This window comes from Poecilia mexicana, unplaced genomic scaffold, assembly GCF_051168715.1.
Source record: "Poecilia mexicana isolate PSO_F unplaced genomic scaffold, ASM5116871v1 scaffold_2, whole genome shotgun sequence".
NCBI lineage: Eukaryota > Metazoa > Chordata > Actinopteri > Cyprinodontiformes > Poeciliidae > Poecilia > Poecilia mexicana.
In genome coordinates, this window is record NW_028263371.1 from 38,372,757 (window position 1) to 38,388,612 (window position 15,856).

At 40.4% G+C, this 15,856-nt stretch overlaps 1 protein-coding gene across 1 annotated transcript in view; it reads right to left on the reverse strand.

The window, feature by feature from the left end:
• Nucleotides 1-553: 553 nt before the first annotated feature.
• Nucleotides 554-15,856, reverse strand: part of sytl5 (synaptotagmin-like 5) — a 50,345-nt gene continuing 35,042 nt past the window's right edge. The window contains exons 6-17 of the mRNA XM_015007552.2: nucleotides 14,775-14,909; nucleotides 13,055-13,163; nucleotides 12,825-12,954; nucleotides 11,061-11,161; nucleotides 10,366-10,461; nucleotides 7,534-7,712; nucleotides 7,317-7,419; nucleotides 7,079-7,240; nucleotides 6,876-6,984; nucleotides 3,361-3,499; nucleotides 2,050-2,258; nucleotides 554-1,132 (exon numbers count right to left, since the gene is read on the reverse strand). Of these exons, the coding sequence (XP_014863038.2) occupies nucleotides 990-1,132; nucleotides 2,050-2,258; nucleotides 3,361-3,499; nucleotides 6,876-6,984; nucleotides 7,079-7,240; nucleotides 7,317-7,419; nucleotides 7,534-7,712; nucleotides 10,366-10,461; nucleotides 11,061-11,161; nucleotides 12,825-12,954; nucleotides 13,055-13,163; nucleotides 14,775-14,909 (1,615 nt within the window). The 3' untranslated portion in view covers nucleotides 554-989. The remainder of the gene's footprint in view (nucleotides 1,133-2,049; nucleotides 2,259-3,360; nucleotides 3,500-6,875; nucleotides 6,985-7,078; nucleotides 7,241-7,316; nucleotides 7,420-7,533; nucleotides 7,713-10,365; nucleotides 10,462-11,060; nucleotides 11,162-12,824; nucleotides 12,955-13,054; nucleotides 13,164-14,774; nucleotides 14,910-15,856) is intronic.

The window sequence follows — 15,856 nt, forward strand, 5'->3', positions numbered from 1 at the left end:
AGCACTTTGAGAACTGACTGGTTTTATTCCGTTTCCTGGGAAGCTGGAGCTGCTTGTTGTTCTACACTTGGCAATTTTCCCAGCATCTAAATTTTGAACTAATATTTAGCATTTTCTTTACACTGGCATTTTTTAAAATTTACTTTTACTTTCAGGAGAAATTTGTGTCAAGTTAATTCACATCATCAAATGCAACAATAACTAAAAAAAAAAAAAAAAAAAAAAAAAGGTCTTCCAAGATATTTTCCAAAAATGTAGCTTAAGAGTTTTTCTGGCTCCAGTTTTCATCAATGCAAGATGTTTATGTTCTTCACAAATCTTACTGGGGTTTTCTACAGTAAGTTCTCTGGTTTCTTCTACTGTCCAGAATGATATTAACCTTAGAAAGGAGGGTGTATGAATATATGTATCATATATCCTCTTGTAAAAGATTTAGCTGCTTTCGCCCTCAGTGTGCATCACCGGCAATGAGATATATACAAGCAACAAGACTTTGTTGCTCATAGAGGGAATGTTTATATATATATAAATATATATAGTATTAACCAATGCCTCATCTAAAACACCTTTAATCACTTCGATTAGCTGTTACTACATGCAGGAACGACCCACAGACGAGACGAGGACGGAGGCATTAGGAGGAACCATGTGCTTATCTATAAGTTACACAAAGTTAAATACAACACGGGTTTCCTAAGAACAGCAGCAAACGGCAGCAGTGCTTTGTCAAGACAGATGCTTTGGGAGGAAAGAGGGGCACATGTGGGTGAGAGAGTAAGGCATGACTGGTTGTGGTGGACAGGAGAGGAGATCTGAGCAAGAAAGAAAGAAAGGAAGAAAGCACAAAGAGGAGCGGTTCCAGTTGAGTCACTGCTTGCTTCTTTTCTTGACCGATCGACCTCTCCAGCTCTCTCTCCACAACTTCAGGCCGCTTCCTCCGCTTCTTTCCCTCCCTGTAATTCGCTCCTCCGTTGTGCTGCGGCCTAAGTTCATGTGCTGCACTTGCGCATGGTCGACCGCAGCATCAGAGTGCACTCTTGAGGAACCTCTGGGTTTTCAATCATGCGCTGCCAGACCTGCTGCTCTTCCCCGTACGAGTCCATCCAGTCCACCTCGTTGCCGTAGCTTTTGCCTGCAGGAAAACGAGACAAATATTTGGTTCAGCTTGTTGGAGCGTTTAGAGATCCCAGAAGATGTTAATGTGTTCCATTAACTGAAAAACAATATTTACATTTTTAATGGTTTTGGTTAAATTACATCAGCAGGTATAAAACAAACTATGTCACATGTTTTAAAGTCATGTTTAAAAATCTGCTCCTAGTTTTGATCTAAAATGTCGCATCTAATTCTCAATATAACTTCATTACATTTTACCATCAAAAACCTTTATGTATTTTACTTGGTTTCATGCAGTTTTTAGAAATTGTACTCAAGTACATGTAAGTCAACTTATTTTTAATTGAGTAAAAGTTAGAAGTATCCAAGAAATTACTCCAGTAAGAGTTAAAAAACATGTCAGTGCAACTTTTTTGATTACATGCAAAATGGATTATGGTGGAAAATTAGCACTGAAACACAGCAGTGATGCTTTTCTACATCAGATTTGGTTGGAATATAACGGAAAATCCTGGAAGAAACTGGTAAAATACTTTTACCAGGCTTTTGACCCCAAGGAATAGCTTAAATTAAAGCATATTTATGTGGCCCAGTCAAAGCCCAAATCCAACTGATAGTATGTGGCAATTGATGTTCAGAGTTGCTTTCCATCCAGTTTGGCAGCTGAGGCCGTTTCTCAAACATAACCAAAAGCTTGCACAATAACAAAGCTGAATATCTCAAGGGGTTGAAAGGCACATTTCTGAAAAATATATAAAACTTTCCATCCACATAACAATGTTAATTCATGCTGGTCTATTGAGTCAAATCCCAATAAAATACACTGACGTTTCAGCTTTTAACGTCATAAAAATCCCCAAAAGTTCAAGGAGTATGAATAGTTTAGAATAGAAGCTAACAAGCAGATTATCAGCTGGTATTTTCCTCTCCTACCTGTCCCCGCTCCCAGCCTGACTCCTCCTAGGAAAACATTGCTGGACAAAGCCTCTTTGTCCCACACGGTCAGCTCCAGGCAGATGTTGTTGAGGTCTCCGTCCTGCAGGCCGCAGTAGGTGAAGGTGTGGTTCCACTGCGGGTTCACGGTGCGCCGCTCCACCGCCGTCTTGTGCTTGGTTGACTTGTTGTTGTCTGGGAGGAGGTACCTGTGGGAGAAAGTTTACAGCTTCTCGTTACTCTGCTGGGCTGCACGCACAGCTGAACACGGACCGGAGTGTCTCTGTTATGCGATTCTTAACATATGTTATCAGGAAGTGAGTCAGTGAACAGAAAGTAAAAGATTACTTGGGGCAAAAATATTGTCTGTAGCAGCAAGTAAGCAAAAAGCAAGAATCAAAAGATGGAGAAAAAAATGAAGTGACAAAGTCTTAAAACATTAAATGGTTTGAAGAAAAACATACAAAAAGTTAATTGAATAATTGAATATCAAAAAACAGAAAAAACTTAGAATGATTTCTCCTTAATGTTTCTTTAAATGTCTTTTATTATTCCCAATAAGTAACTAATCTCAAGGCAACGACAAAAACCATATTGACCCAGACGATTAACCATAGAAGAAAAAAGAAAAAGGACTAAATACAAGAAATACAAACTCTTAACAAAAAAGATAAAAACAGTAGTGAAATTATAAGATATGCCACAAAAATACATTAAAGGAAAAAAGAAAAAAGAAGCAAGGGGAAGTAAAAACGATTTATAAAAAGATTTTTACAAAATACATTGATTGAAAAACACCCATAAAGAATGCAAATACATTTTTAATGTTGTTATTTACAACACAATACTGATGGAGGTTACTGATTAATCAGAGTAGTAAAGGTACATTTAACATATATTTTTTTTTTTTTTTGCAACTTGAACATATTTACCAGGTTGGCAATTTAGTAAAAATTTAACTGGATGGTGGATTTTTTTTTTTTTTTTTTTACAATAAATACTTGTTCATATAAAGAGTGTAAAAGTCTTATTTTTCAGAAAACCTGAATCTCTCCTGTTAGATAATAAAGTAAAGAACAGAGTCTGGAAACTCAATGATTTTTCCATCCTTATCCAGATTTTTAGTAATAAAATCCAATTCCACACTTTCCAAGCTACTTTTCCACAGGAATCCTGCATATATTAAGATTTTGTCTTGACAAATTTCATAATTATGCATCCATTATGCAGAACAAATGTCAACACCCTTATGTGCCTGATCGTAATGTGTCCCCTCAAACATCCCAAGCTGCGTCCTGAATCTCATCTCACCCTTTCACAAACGGATCCGAAGTGCCTCCAGACTTGACCGCTGTTAGATTTTTGGCCCCTTTGACCAGCAGCTCGACCATGCCCCCTTTAGGCAGCGTGAAGCTGCTCGTCTTCTTGCCTTTCAGGAAGCTCTTCTTCACTGCAAACCCACGAGAAGACGCAGACAAAAGCGGAAGAAAACAGATTTGTCAGCACACACGACTTCAGCGCCGTACTTCAGAGACTACTGGGAATAAAAAAAGCTGCATGTTTGAAGGATTTGATCTCAGATGTGAGGGAGTTCTGTTTTTAGCTGCTGACAACTCAAAAAAATGAGTCATAAATAAATAAAAACCTTACAAGAAGAAATGTGTTTGACAACTCTCGGAGGGCTCAACATTTCTACACCTGAAAACAAAGAACACAAACTAAAAGACACACTCACACACATTGATCACTCTGGCTGATAATTTAACTGTCTGTAAACGCAAGGATTAAAAGCTTTACAGGTCCCAGGAGAAATGAAAACGGTGTAGAGTATTACTCAGGAGTTCTGCACTTTACAGTAAACAGAAAATGTGACATTTAATGGGTCTAATATTTCAGAGAGTCCTTATAAAGAAAGTCGGCGTCTGGGTGACCGATGACCCTTGAACCTTTCCATATTAATCAGAGCTGTGAGTGTGACGGCTGTCTGGATGAATAAGTCAAAGGAAGAGTGCGGTAGACGGCATCCAGAGGTGTGAGGGGTAAAACAATACCCCCATTATTAAGAGTGGACTGGGCAGCAAGCCGCCAGCGAGCATTTCACACATAAAAGTCTGAATATAAACCTGATTGAGTTTAAGTAGAAATGTTGTCATTTGTCTCTGGGAAAGAAAAAAAGATTGACTGTAAATGCTTCTGTTCAGGTTGACAGATACCAATTTATACCTAATATTTTAAATAAATTTTAAATAATAGTTTAAATAAATGCTCTGCAGCCACCAAAAAGGATCTAAAATAATTCTGTGTGGATATCTGAAAACTCTTCCATGCTTAATTTAAATTGCTTAGATGCCTGGTGTGAATCTTCGATTTGTAAAAGGTCTGAGGTCGGGGATTTGGACTGAGAAGGTTACTGGCAGCCTGTTCCATCCTGTTAGAGATTTCTGTATTGATGGAGGAGAAACGTGTGTGATTCAACAGAACAATTTGATCAATCTGACCCAAACTTCCCCCCCTTGAGATGAAAAAACAATTTAAACTGGTTGTAGTAATCAAGACACCATCAAGGCTGAAGTCTGTCATAACATTGACAGAACGGGTCTTCCAACAAGACAATAATATAAAAAAAAACACACCTCAAAGCTGGTTTGGACAAGATGAAGCATGTCTTCCTAAAGCCCCAACCTCCAAACTACTGGAATTGTATTTTCAGTAGTTTGCTTTATTTTGAGCTCCACAATTTCTGAAATGTGGTCAGATATCCATAAAGAATTTTGCCAGAAGCCCATTTATGTTGACTAAAAGCAAATAATCACGCTGCAATTTATTTATTTTTTCTGAGCCAGTATGTATCATTTTGACCAGTGTGAACTAAAGAAAGTCCATAGTTTAGAAAATGATTAAAGTTGGTGTGTTAGCTTTCTGCCCTGGAAGAGGAAACGCTCAAATATCTCTTTACGCGCGCAAAACAACATCACCTGGATATAAACTTTTCATGGTCAGTTTCAGTCATGTAGGACTTCCTGTTAATGGATAAAATGTGCCAAACCTGAACCTAAACTATTTGAACAAGGCAGGATATTCATTGCACAGTTTTCATTACATTTCGTTTTGAATCATATCTAGAAGCAGGGCGGTGACATTTCCCAGGGAAAGAAACCAACAAACAAATCCCCAGCTGTAAAAAAAAAAAAAAAAAAAAGTAAACAAACTTTCATCAGCACAGGCAGCTGAAGATTACACTAAAATTATATTTTTAAATGCAGCAGGTGGCAGGTGAGGATTCAGCTGTGTCCTAATTTACTGCAGAAAGGTTTAAAGAACCCTGTGCCACAAGGTCACGGTCTGAAAGCCTTCCTAAAACAATTACAGCTTCTCACTTTCACCTTTCAGATTAATTTCTGGTTAGCTGCAGCTGCAGCTGTAAAGTTGTATTACTGTATAACTTTATTTATCAGTTCCATCCTGATAAATTACAGTTTAGCATGAGGCTTTGAAGGGGAGCAATCCATAAACAGCAAGGGTAAAGTGATGGTTGGAGCGTATATTTAGGCTTAAATCAGTGTTTGCATGTGTGTGTGTGTGTGTGCGTGTGTGTGTATCCGGCTTCAGCATCTGTTTATTGAAATGGATTAGAGTTTGTCCAGGCTAATGCTTGTTCAGACGGTGCTGATTGCAGTCAGCTGCAGGTAAAACGCAGAAAATACCTAAGTGCCTCATTTACATTCAGTTCAAAAATGATGCTAATCAGAGAAAAAAGCCCATTGGACTGCAAGTCCAATGGGCTTTTTTTGAGTTGAGTTTGGTCCTTTCTGTTTTACAAATAATTAACATTTTCACATCCAACTTGCTAAAAGAGCCATCAAGATGCTGGAAGATAAGGAACAGAAAATAATCTCCAATGTCTTTCCCCGGCTCTGCAGCAATTGGTGATGAGATGAGAGCGAGAAAAGGCAACTTTTTAATAGCGACTTGTTGGGTCAGTTGGAACCGAGTGTTTAATTATAGCTGGGTTAGGAGAAAACTGCATTCATGCTTGTTAAAAATGATCGGCTGGCTGGCGGATTACTCATTATTACAAGCTCCTGCTGCGCTGCCAAACAGCGTTCTCACCCTCAGAGCTTCTTTTTATAGATCAGCAAAAGAAATACGAATAATAACTTCCAGAAAAACTAACTTTAGAAAGCGGCTACCTGTTTCAAACTAACAATAATTTAAATCCCAGCCTGTTATAAGTTTTGCAATTCTGGTCAAAAGTTCACATGAACTCGTCATGGGTGTGATTGTCATATTACTTTCTTATCGATTTATTTTACTACTTTTGTCCGAGGAGAAAAGCTGCAGAAGTTTGAGCGACTATTATAGATTTTGCTCCAATCCACAATCAAAACTATAAACATTGACTAAAAGCAGGATGGCAGGATGTCACTTTGCAAATGGCATCGCATGTTTCTTATTAATATTTAACAAGTTTGTGATGTAAACCTGACTAGATTTGATCAGTCATCTCGGGAGGACATGGAGTTTATTGGTGCAGACCTGGATTTAGAGCAAATTGTCCAAAAGCTTAACGCCAGTCTGCCAAACAGTTAAATCGTTTTGTCTGACCACAACATATTTTCTCAGAAGGAATTTAGTGTGTCCAGATGTGCAGCTGTACGTTTCAGCTGAGCTTGAGACGCCAGTTTTGGAGCACAATTTTACATTGTGATGACCTTAAAGTCATCTAATTGTGGTTATGATGGGTTCAGATTTTGACAATAATTTGTTTCTTAACATCCAAACACACTTTCTGTCACCTGTGAGTTCAAGCTCGGTGTTAAACATACCTTGAACCTGGTCCAGAGGCAGTGTGAGGTTTTTCTCTGCAGGAATGTACTTGAGCACGACAGTCAGCTCTCCTTTGTAGTGCATGGTGGAGTCGGTGCTGCTCTCTACCTGCAAACACACATGCGCAAAATAATCCTGAAGCATCTGAAGCTGCTTCGAAGGAAGATCGCATACGACACGGTGTACTGGCGCCGGCTCCTACCCTGGGCTGCAGAGAGTACCACTCCTCTATCTGAGAGTCGAACTCCCAGGAGTCAAAGGTCAGCTCCACTTCTCCCAGGAAGCTGTTGTAGCCAAAGCGGTCGTGGTGCCACACAGACACCTGCAGGGTTCGAGTCTCCAGCTGCGAGTGGCTGATCACGTACTGAAAAACAGAGGGGAACAACGGCTTGTTGAGATCTGTTGTTCAGACTCGTCAGGGATGAATTTCTGTGACTGACTCTCAGGTTCTCATTGAAAACGGGGTTGATGGTGTTGGGTCTGATGCTCGTCTTCCTCTTGCTCTGGCGGGACGTGTCAGGAAGCAGGTAGGTCTTCACGTACCTGCCAAAACAAAGTCGTTCGTCTTTTTTTTTTTCCACATTTACCACACTGACATGACTCTATGGGGACCAAATTATCATCAATTGTTATTAGGAAACCTCAGAGCGCTCTTACGCGTCTGTGCGCTGCCTCCTGTCGTCTCCCGTTGCCAGGTTGTAACACTTTTTCACCAGAACGTTGAGGGCGCCTGTTTTGTAGCTGTAGCTGATGTTGAGGAGAATCTCGCCGCTCACCCTGGCGTTTCCGTAGTCGCCCGTCTCGCTGTACATGCTCATCATGCTGTTGAGGCTGCTCTGTGACGCCAACACGACAGAGAAGACATGAGACGAGGGAGAGGAGGAGCCGCGGGCCCAGCTTTTTTGTAATTACTCGTCACCTCAGCTAATAGCGAATTATAGCGCAAAAATGAGACGTTCTCTGTGTTTATCAGAACTACAAAATGTAATAAACTGTAGTAAACAAAATCTTTTTTTGATAGGAAGATGAAGAAATGTGTAAGAAAAGGTCAAATAAAACGGAGGTTTATTTCAGCTAAATAAAAATCCCACAGAGCCACAAATGTTAAATCACCTTTTGAAAGAAAAAAAAAAGAAAAATCGTTTTTGATACATTTTTCTTTCATAATGTCAGGATTCACGAAACGTTTCATTGATCATTTCACCTCTTTGTCATTTTGCAGTTTTTCCCACTTGTTGTCTATGGTTGTAATGTGTTGCATTCATTTGACAATCTGAAACAATTAAGTGCAAAAAGTAGAACAATCTGAAGGGGAGCAGATTCTTTTCCACACCACTATTTAACCAGATGCATGCAGATATTAGAAAACAGACAGAAACAAAAATACCAAACCATGATGGAGCTACGTAAAAGCAATGTGAACAGTTAAAGCTGCAGCAGTGTGGCATTTTAATAGAAAGCTTGCGCTCAGCCGTGCTGACTGAGTTTTACCCATTTGAAACCAAAGGAACAAACCTAATTGTGTCTCTTGCACAATACATACCTGCAAACTTCATTTCTCTATGAAGAAAAGAGTCCCAACCACAACGGTAACAGCAGGTAATTAACTCTGGAGTAAGACTGACTGCTGGTAAACAGGAGGAGATAAAACCGTCTGAACCCAGCTGGAGTTAATCACAAAAAAGGGAAGTTTGCTTCACGCATTTCCTCCAGCTACCGACTGTGATGAAGACGACTTTTTTTTTTTTTTTTTTTTCTATTGTGGGGAGTTAGGGAAACAATAGAGACAAATATTAGCACAAACGTCCACTGAGCCAGGCAGGTGTATGCAGGACAGGTTTTTATATATTACTGAGCGATGGGTAGCAATATTTATGCTACGGCACTGCTGCATCTTTAATGTAGCAGGAAAACAGCAGCATGTGGAACCGTGAAACACGAAGACTCACGGTCTCAGCGTCCGAGTCGGGGATGTTTAGGTACCCCCACCTTCTTTCTGTGCCGGGAGTGGAGGACTGGATTCAGAACGAGCCGGGAGGAGAGGGGAAGAGAGGCAGAGGGAAGGTTGTTGAAGGAATAGGCAGAAAATGCAGCAAGACTGACACCAGAAAACCCCCATCGTGCACACACTGTTACCGTGGTGATTATCAGATAAAACCTCAGAGATTAAGAGTGGTTGGAAATCAGCAGAGATGGCCAGCGCAAACAAGCAGCAAGATAAGAAAAGTGGAGAAATGTTTCTGTTCTCACTGAACCAAAGAGAAGTCAGAGGGATAAGAAGCGCAGAGCAAAATGTAGGTTTTTTTTTTTTTTTACATTGTATGCACATACATGTCAATGAATCAGAATATTATAGAAAACGTTAATTATTTAAGTAATTCTGGCTGTAGCTGCACCGCTTTATGGCTGATAAAACATTAAGAATTTAACATATTTGCATTTTTAATACAGAAACCTCATCCCACTGAGAAGTACTGTATGTACTCAGCACTTGATCGAGGCCGATTTTGCATGATTTACTGTGTCGAGGCAGTGTCGCATTGAGGTGATCAGCCTCAGGATGTATTAAAGTCCCAGAGGCGTGAATCCATATTAAAGACAATGTATGTAAAGAACCAATAGACAATAAAAATGGTAACACTTTATTTGAAGGGGCGTGCATAAGACTGACATGACACTGTCATGAACATAAAGAAGTCTTTATGAATGTTTAAGACTGTTGTCATGAAATGTCCTTCAGTAAATAATGACACTTTAATGCAAAGTTAAGTCTTTTAATTGACTTTTAATGTAAGTTTTAATGCAACTGCATACAAATGTAGTTATTTACCAAACAATGCTAAGTTGACACTTTTAAAACGTTTAATGCGTTTTTGCATTAAAAGTGTCATTATTTACCAAAAGACACTTCATGACACCAGTAAACATCCATGAAGACTTATTCATGTTCATAACAGGTGTTATGTCACGTTTATGACCGTGTAATATTAGTCTTATGTACACCCCTTCAAATAAAGTGTTACCCCCCAAACATTAAAAGCATCAGCTGAACATGATGTATCTATTTATTGACATATTTGAACCTCTGAGCATCTGGACCAATAAATCCTGTCGAAACAGGACGTTCCTTTTGGCCTAACATTTCTACATTTTCCACAAATAAGACGGCAGACGTCTCTCGGTTTCCCGCGCGAAAGCATGTTTTTGCCGCGCAAGTTCCTCTGACGACACAAAGCAGGAACTCTCCAGCATCTCACACTGCAACTGCGTCATGCTAGTTTGCTTAAACGCAGCAGGTTTGTGAGCGTGGGAGGTTTTCTTGACACGGCTCATCCCGTGTTAGCACAGTCAACACAGAGAAAGCATGAATGCCTTGCTCTGAGGGCTTGTGTGCACAAGGACCAGAGCCGCGTCCGAGTGGCAGGGCAGCATGTAGGACTTCCCAGAGGATGTGTGTCTGTGTTTGGGATTGCTTTAACTCGGTGTTACCGTTGATGCGGCGTTGCTAAGGCGTCCGCCCCTGCTCAGGCTGTGTGCCGACATCAGGGCGTCGATGTCTTCCTCTGCGTCCTCGTCGGAAAACTCCTGCAAGAGAGGGCGATCGGATGAGCGTGACATCTGGAAGATCTGATCCGAACATCGCTGAGTGGGCGGACGGAGCCGGGCCCGGCCTAAGTAAATTCAATCAGTCGAATCCGGACTCGGCGTAGTAATCTGGTTTTCACGTGCTTGAAAACCACGGCGTCACTGCTTTTACAGTAAACTCGAGAGAATGACCGGAAGAGTGGGCAAAGGAAGGCGTAATCAGTGAGCGTTTCTCCGAACTGCTTCAAATGCAAATCGGCGAAGACGAAACAAAGCGGCGCCACACGCTGACCGCCTTCGTCGTCCGTCGCCATTTGCAAACTACATCTGTTTAGATGCTCTTTGAAGTGAGCTCTGATGTGAAATTAGCATTCAAGCCCACAGCTGATGGATCCCGGTGAGTTCATCGGCCCACGCATCCCAAGTTTGACGCGGTTACACAATAAAGTGCGTCGCAGGTGAGGATTTGAGGGAGGTTAGGACTGAATATTCGTTATCTGTTAACTTCAGAGTCAGATGAATCAGAGTGTTTGGGGTGAATTTGTTGGGAAAAGTGTGATCACTGAGCAGAAAGGATGAGACGAAGCGACCGCGCTCACCGCTTCGTTGAGCCCGGGGACGGAGCGGCTTCTGAGGCTGAGGCCATCGTCGCTGTGCTCGGAGCCCGGAGCTGACAGGTCCATCTCTGAGCGGCTGTGATCTGGTGCAGGGAGGGAGGGCAGAGGGATGGATGAAGAGGCAGCAGTCCAAGTTTAGTAGGTCAAAAGATGAAAAAAATAAAAAATAATAATAATTCAAGCAAAAATTAAAAAGTGTTTCAAATGTAAGGGTCTTTAGCTATCAAACATTTAATCTGATGATGTGGGACTTTTTTTTCTTATCGATTCTCATAATCTTGGCAGCATATTTCCTCTGGTTTGGAGAGATGCTACGGTCCTTTTAAACCTTTTTAGATTTGAAAACAAACTAAAAGGCTTTTTGAAGACGAGTGACAGAATAACTCTGCAGCATGAGTTCCAAAATTTATTAAAAAACTAAAAAATATAACTTAACGGGGGTAAATACTTATGTAAACACTTTTTAAAAAATAAATATTTTTATTTAATTGTCATTATTTTCGCAGAAATCAGTTTCACATTGACATACAAGGAGTTTTTTTTTTTTGCAATTTTTTGTCCAAATTACATTGCTCATTGATTTGTAAAAGCAATAATCTCTCGACTGCAAATCTTCCCTTTCTCTCTTTCAGTTGTTTCTTAACTTTTTAGCACCTTTGAGGTCGTCGTCGTTGTTGATTATTACCTCAAACCTTAAAGCATGACGCTGATGATTGAATCCCAACAAACTGTAAAATGCCTCACTAAATCAGATACTTAATGTGAGTAACAGGCTTAGTTACATTTGATTTTATGGTCTTTGGCTTCAATGAGGCTTAAACAATAGATTAAATAGACTTGATGTTAATTATTGAGCTTCAGAGCCACATGGGATATTTCCTGATCTTTGCAGGGAGCTGCTGCTGTTTTCCTGCCTTGTAGTTTTTTTTTGTTGCTAAGCTAATTGCCCTCAGGCTCTAACTCGATACTTAAAAAAAAAAAAAAAATCAAAATTGATTTCCTCTCAGTCTAATTGTTTTTTTTCCTCTTGAAACTACTGAATTATTCCTCTGTACGTGTCAGAAAAGGGAAACTAGAATTTAAAATTATAAGAGATCAAAAACTTTGACCCAAGCCGCTTCCTGCTGAAACAAAGCGGAGGATCACACGACTCCTGCAGAGGGACCAAAATCATTGCTAATCACATAGCCTGCTAATTAAATCAAACAAAGGAGCTGTGATCTGAAAATAGTAAAGGAGAGAACACCCTCCGCCCCGACGGTTCTGCATAAACCGCCTGACATCTGTGGTCACGACTGGAGATCTTCGTTAAAAACTAACGGCACTAATCAAAGCCATCCTAAAGCCTTCACACGCTCCAGCAAGAAGCTGAGACGACGGCTCTGACATCGAAAGAGACAAAGAAGAAGAGATTATACTTAAAAGAACACAAGAGCAGCAGCTAGAGATGAAGGAGCCGAAGTTAATGGTGTAATTTGCGGAGACGTGACTTCTGCTCTCAGCAGAGGGACTAATTTTATCCTTCCTGAGACACTGAACACGCCGAGTCGTCTCTCTCTCTCTCTCTGAGGTGAACTTAGCCTAGCGTCACCTCTGAAGTGATCTGCTGCTTCTAGCACTTCAGGAGGCTGCGAGCCGCTTATCAAAATGTTTGCGTGCGAGTTGTGCTTGTGGGAGCTGCGAGACGGCAGCAGGAGTCGTGCTGCTTGGAGGTGGGGTGCAGACAAGACGGGTCCGTGTTGCTACCTGACGACACAGACGCGCAGGAAACGGAGATGGTCGGCGTGCCCGAGTTTGCGAGGTGAAGTCCCGTCCCTTCCTTCTCGGGCAGACCCTCGCTGGAGCGCACACTGGCGACGCTCTCCGCTCCGTCGGGCTGCGTTCAAAAAACAAAACGCACAAGCTGCTGGAATAAACGCCAACCTTGGACACTTTATTTGGCGCCGAGTGTCTGTTCGGGTGCTACTGTCGCTGACCCTGACCCTCCTGTTGTTGCTGGGGTTGGGCGATTTATCTGGAGTTTGGGAACGGAGATTGTTGGGGACCGTGGGCAAACCCGAGGACTCCAACGCCACCGCAGCGCTCCTGAAAAGGAGACACGAACCCGTTAAACATCTAATATGGTGACGGGCTCACATGCAGCTCTGGTCATCCTGAGCATGAGTGCAATTTAATTTTGAGTTTATTTGGTGGAGATGTCAGATGCACAGATTTTAAACTTGGACTTTCTTTAAGCTGTTTATGCTTAAATATCTGAATACGCTCCCATTAACAACTAAATATATCCTCTTGAGCTAGCTGCAAATAAACCACACGCATTTTATAGCAATCAACAAGCTTCAGTTTTAATTATGTCTGAATATTTAAACACTTCTCAGAACTGAAGTTTGTGTAAAAAGGCTGAATTTCAGGCACTGACCTGACATTTAACCTGATTTATTTAGTTGTGTTTCCTTCTTTCGCATCATGATGGCGACTCCCACACTAACATCAATACATGTGAATATAACAGCCTACAAAACATTGCAACATTGGACCCATTGCAATGCAAATAAATAAATAAATCAGACTAACATTAAGCTCTTGGAATGACTTCAGCCTAAAACCTACTGAAAATTTATGGAATAAACTCAGTGGGACAGGAGACCATTTGATTTAAATCAATGTTTTCTGTGAAGTTTATTCTATAAACAACGGCATTAAAAAAATATTTAAAACGTACAAAATATTCTAGAGTTAATCCAAATATCAACTGTAGTAAGTGCAAACAGGAAATGTCTGGCATTTACACACAAGAAGGAAGTGAAATAATCCTAAAATGTAAATATTTTATAGGCTTTTAAACTATTATTTATGTCCAACAACCTTTTTAAAGACATGTGATGCTAGCTGGATGTCTAAATTAATCTTAGCAGATAATTTAACTTCATAAGTCGGGTATTTCATTCCACCTCCTAATAAACTCATAAAAACTAACAAACCAGCAAACAAATGGTTCAAGTAAATCATTTTAGATCCAAAGTCAATAAGACGTGCATGTTTACGATGGGCGTATGTAAACTTCTGACCTGCACTGCTACAAATGAAGCTCCACAAACACAAAACAAAAACATTTCTATTCAATTCTAACACTATAAGTTAATATTTTTTGTATAAGAGGATTTAAATGTGATGTTTGTCGGTACCTCTCAGAAACATGCTTTCCTGTCTTTTTTTTTTATAATCTTCTCATCTGATTGCTAATTGCTCTCCTGCAGTTTGTATTTTATCAGGACTGACGCAGAGCAGCGGCCTCGGTCAGATCAGGGCACCGAAACGGACCGATGAGAAAACGGTTAGGAAGGATTTCAGCCTTTTTAAATCCTATTTTTATAAGAAAGATTTAAATATTCAAGATCAAACCGCAGTCCTCAGTCCATTAAACAGAAAGCTCAATGCCAGTTATTCTTTGAAGATGCCTCATCTTTTAAAGTACAATCAGACTGACGTGTCCGGTACCAACGATATAAAGAAACTCTTTTTTTAAAATGTAAAATTCCCATGAAACCACCTTTAATCGATCTCTCCTAAAATCACACATCGTCTAGGCCTCTGATGTTATCACTTAGAAATATACACTTAATGCTGATAGAGCTTCAGAATCACATATTTGTTTAGTTTTGTTTGTGTAAATTATGTATTTCTTGTGTGTGTCACCTGTTTGAATGCTGACTCTGAGCAGAACGAACGCTTTGAGTATCTCCATCTGAAGACGACTTCGTGCTGACGCTGTCGACTCCGTTCCCTGGTTTCAGGGTGGCGCGGCTGCCTTTCTTACCCATCTTCATCCGTCTACACACACACACACACACACACACGCACGCACACACACGCACACACACACACGCACACACGCAGAGAGACATGGAGGTTGTTATCTGCTGTGCGAATGAAGCAGATCTAACTGGTGTCCATTACTTCACTGTCATTACTGTCTCCACTTTATTACACTGATTTGTGGATTCCCCAGAGGAAATACATTGTATATAAAGTGTCATTTCTATCACATTACAATTATTGTTCCATCTACTTACAGACATGAGGTGGTTTTATCAGCATTCAGAAGGATTTGGCAAGACTTTTACAGACATGGCAGACGTAGAGCCATCAGACTCATCAGCTACAAATGACAACCATAAAATTCAAGTAACTCATCAAATATACAGAAGATAATTTCTTCTAACTATGGAAATTCTCAGCATCATAACGAGGCTCACTGAAGCTTCACCTGCTGGTTGGACTTGAATTAAAATAAGTCTCAGCATAAAAATCTTCAGGTTTGTTAGGATTTATCTCCATGTTTTTTCTTTGCTCGTCTTGCCGACTGGTTTCTTTCTATTGGTGTCGTTTTCGTCTTTGAAACTTAAAGAGATGATTTTCATGTTTGCTTCTCGCCTACTTTTCCCCCCCTCTGTTGTTGATCGTTTTTAGATGTACATTGTGCCTCAACTTACTTTTCATCTGGTTGCATCCAGAGAGCTGTTTTCATCTAAAGACGCTTGTGATCCGACTCAGAGCTCAGAGAGAAGATTTTTTTTTAGTTATTAAACTGGGGGATTGGAAACAGTGCCGCAGCAGCCAGTGGCAAACTCTTTTATATTTTCTTGCCTCCCACAACGCTGTCCCTAATCAAACAGTCCTACAGAGATCCGATTTTATACCAAATGGATTTAAAAACGAAGATTTTTCTTTCTTTCTCGTCATGGCGCCTGTTTTGTTGCTAGAGGGTTAAACATTTA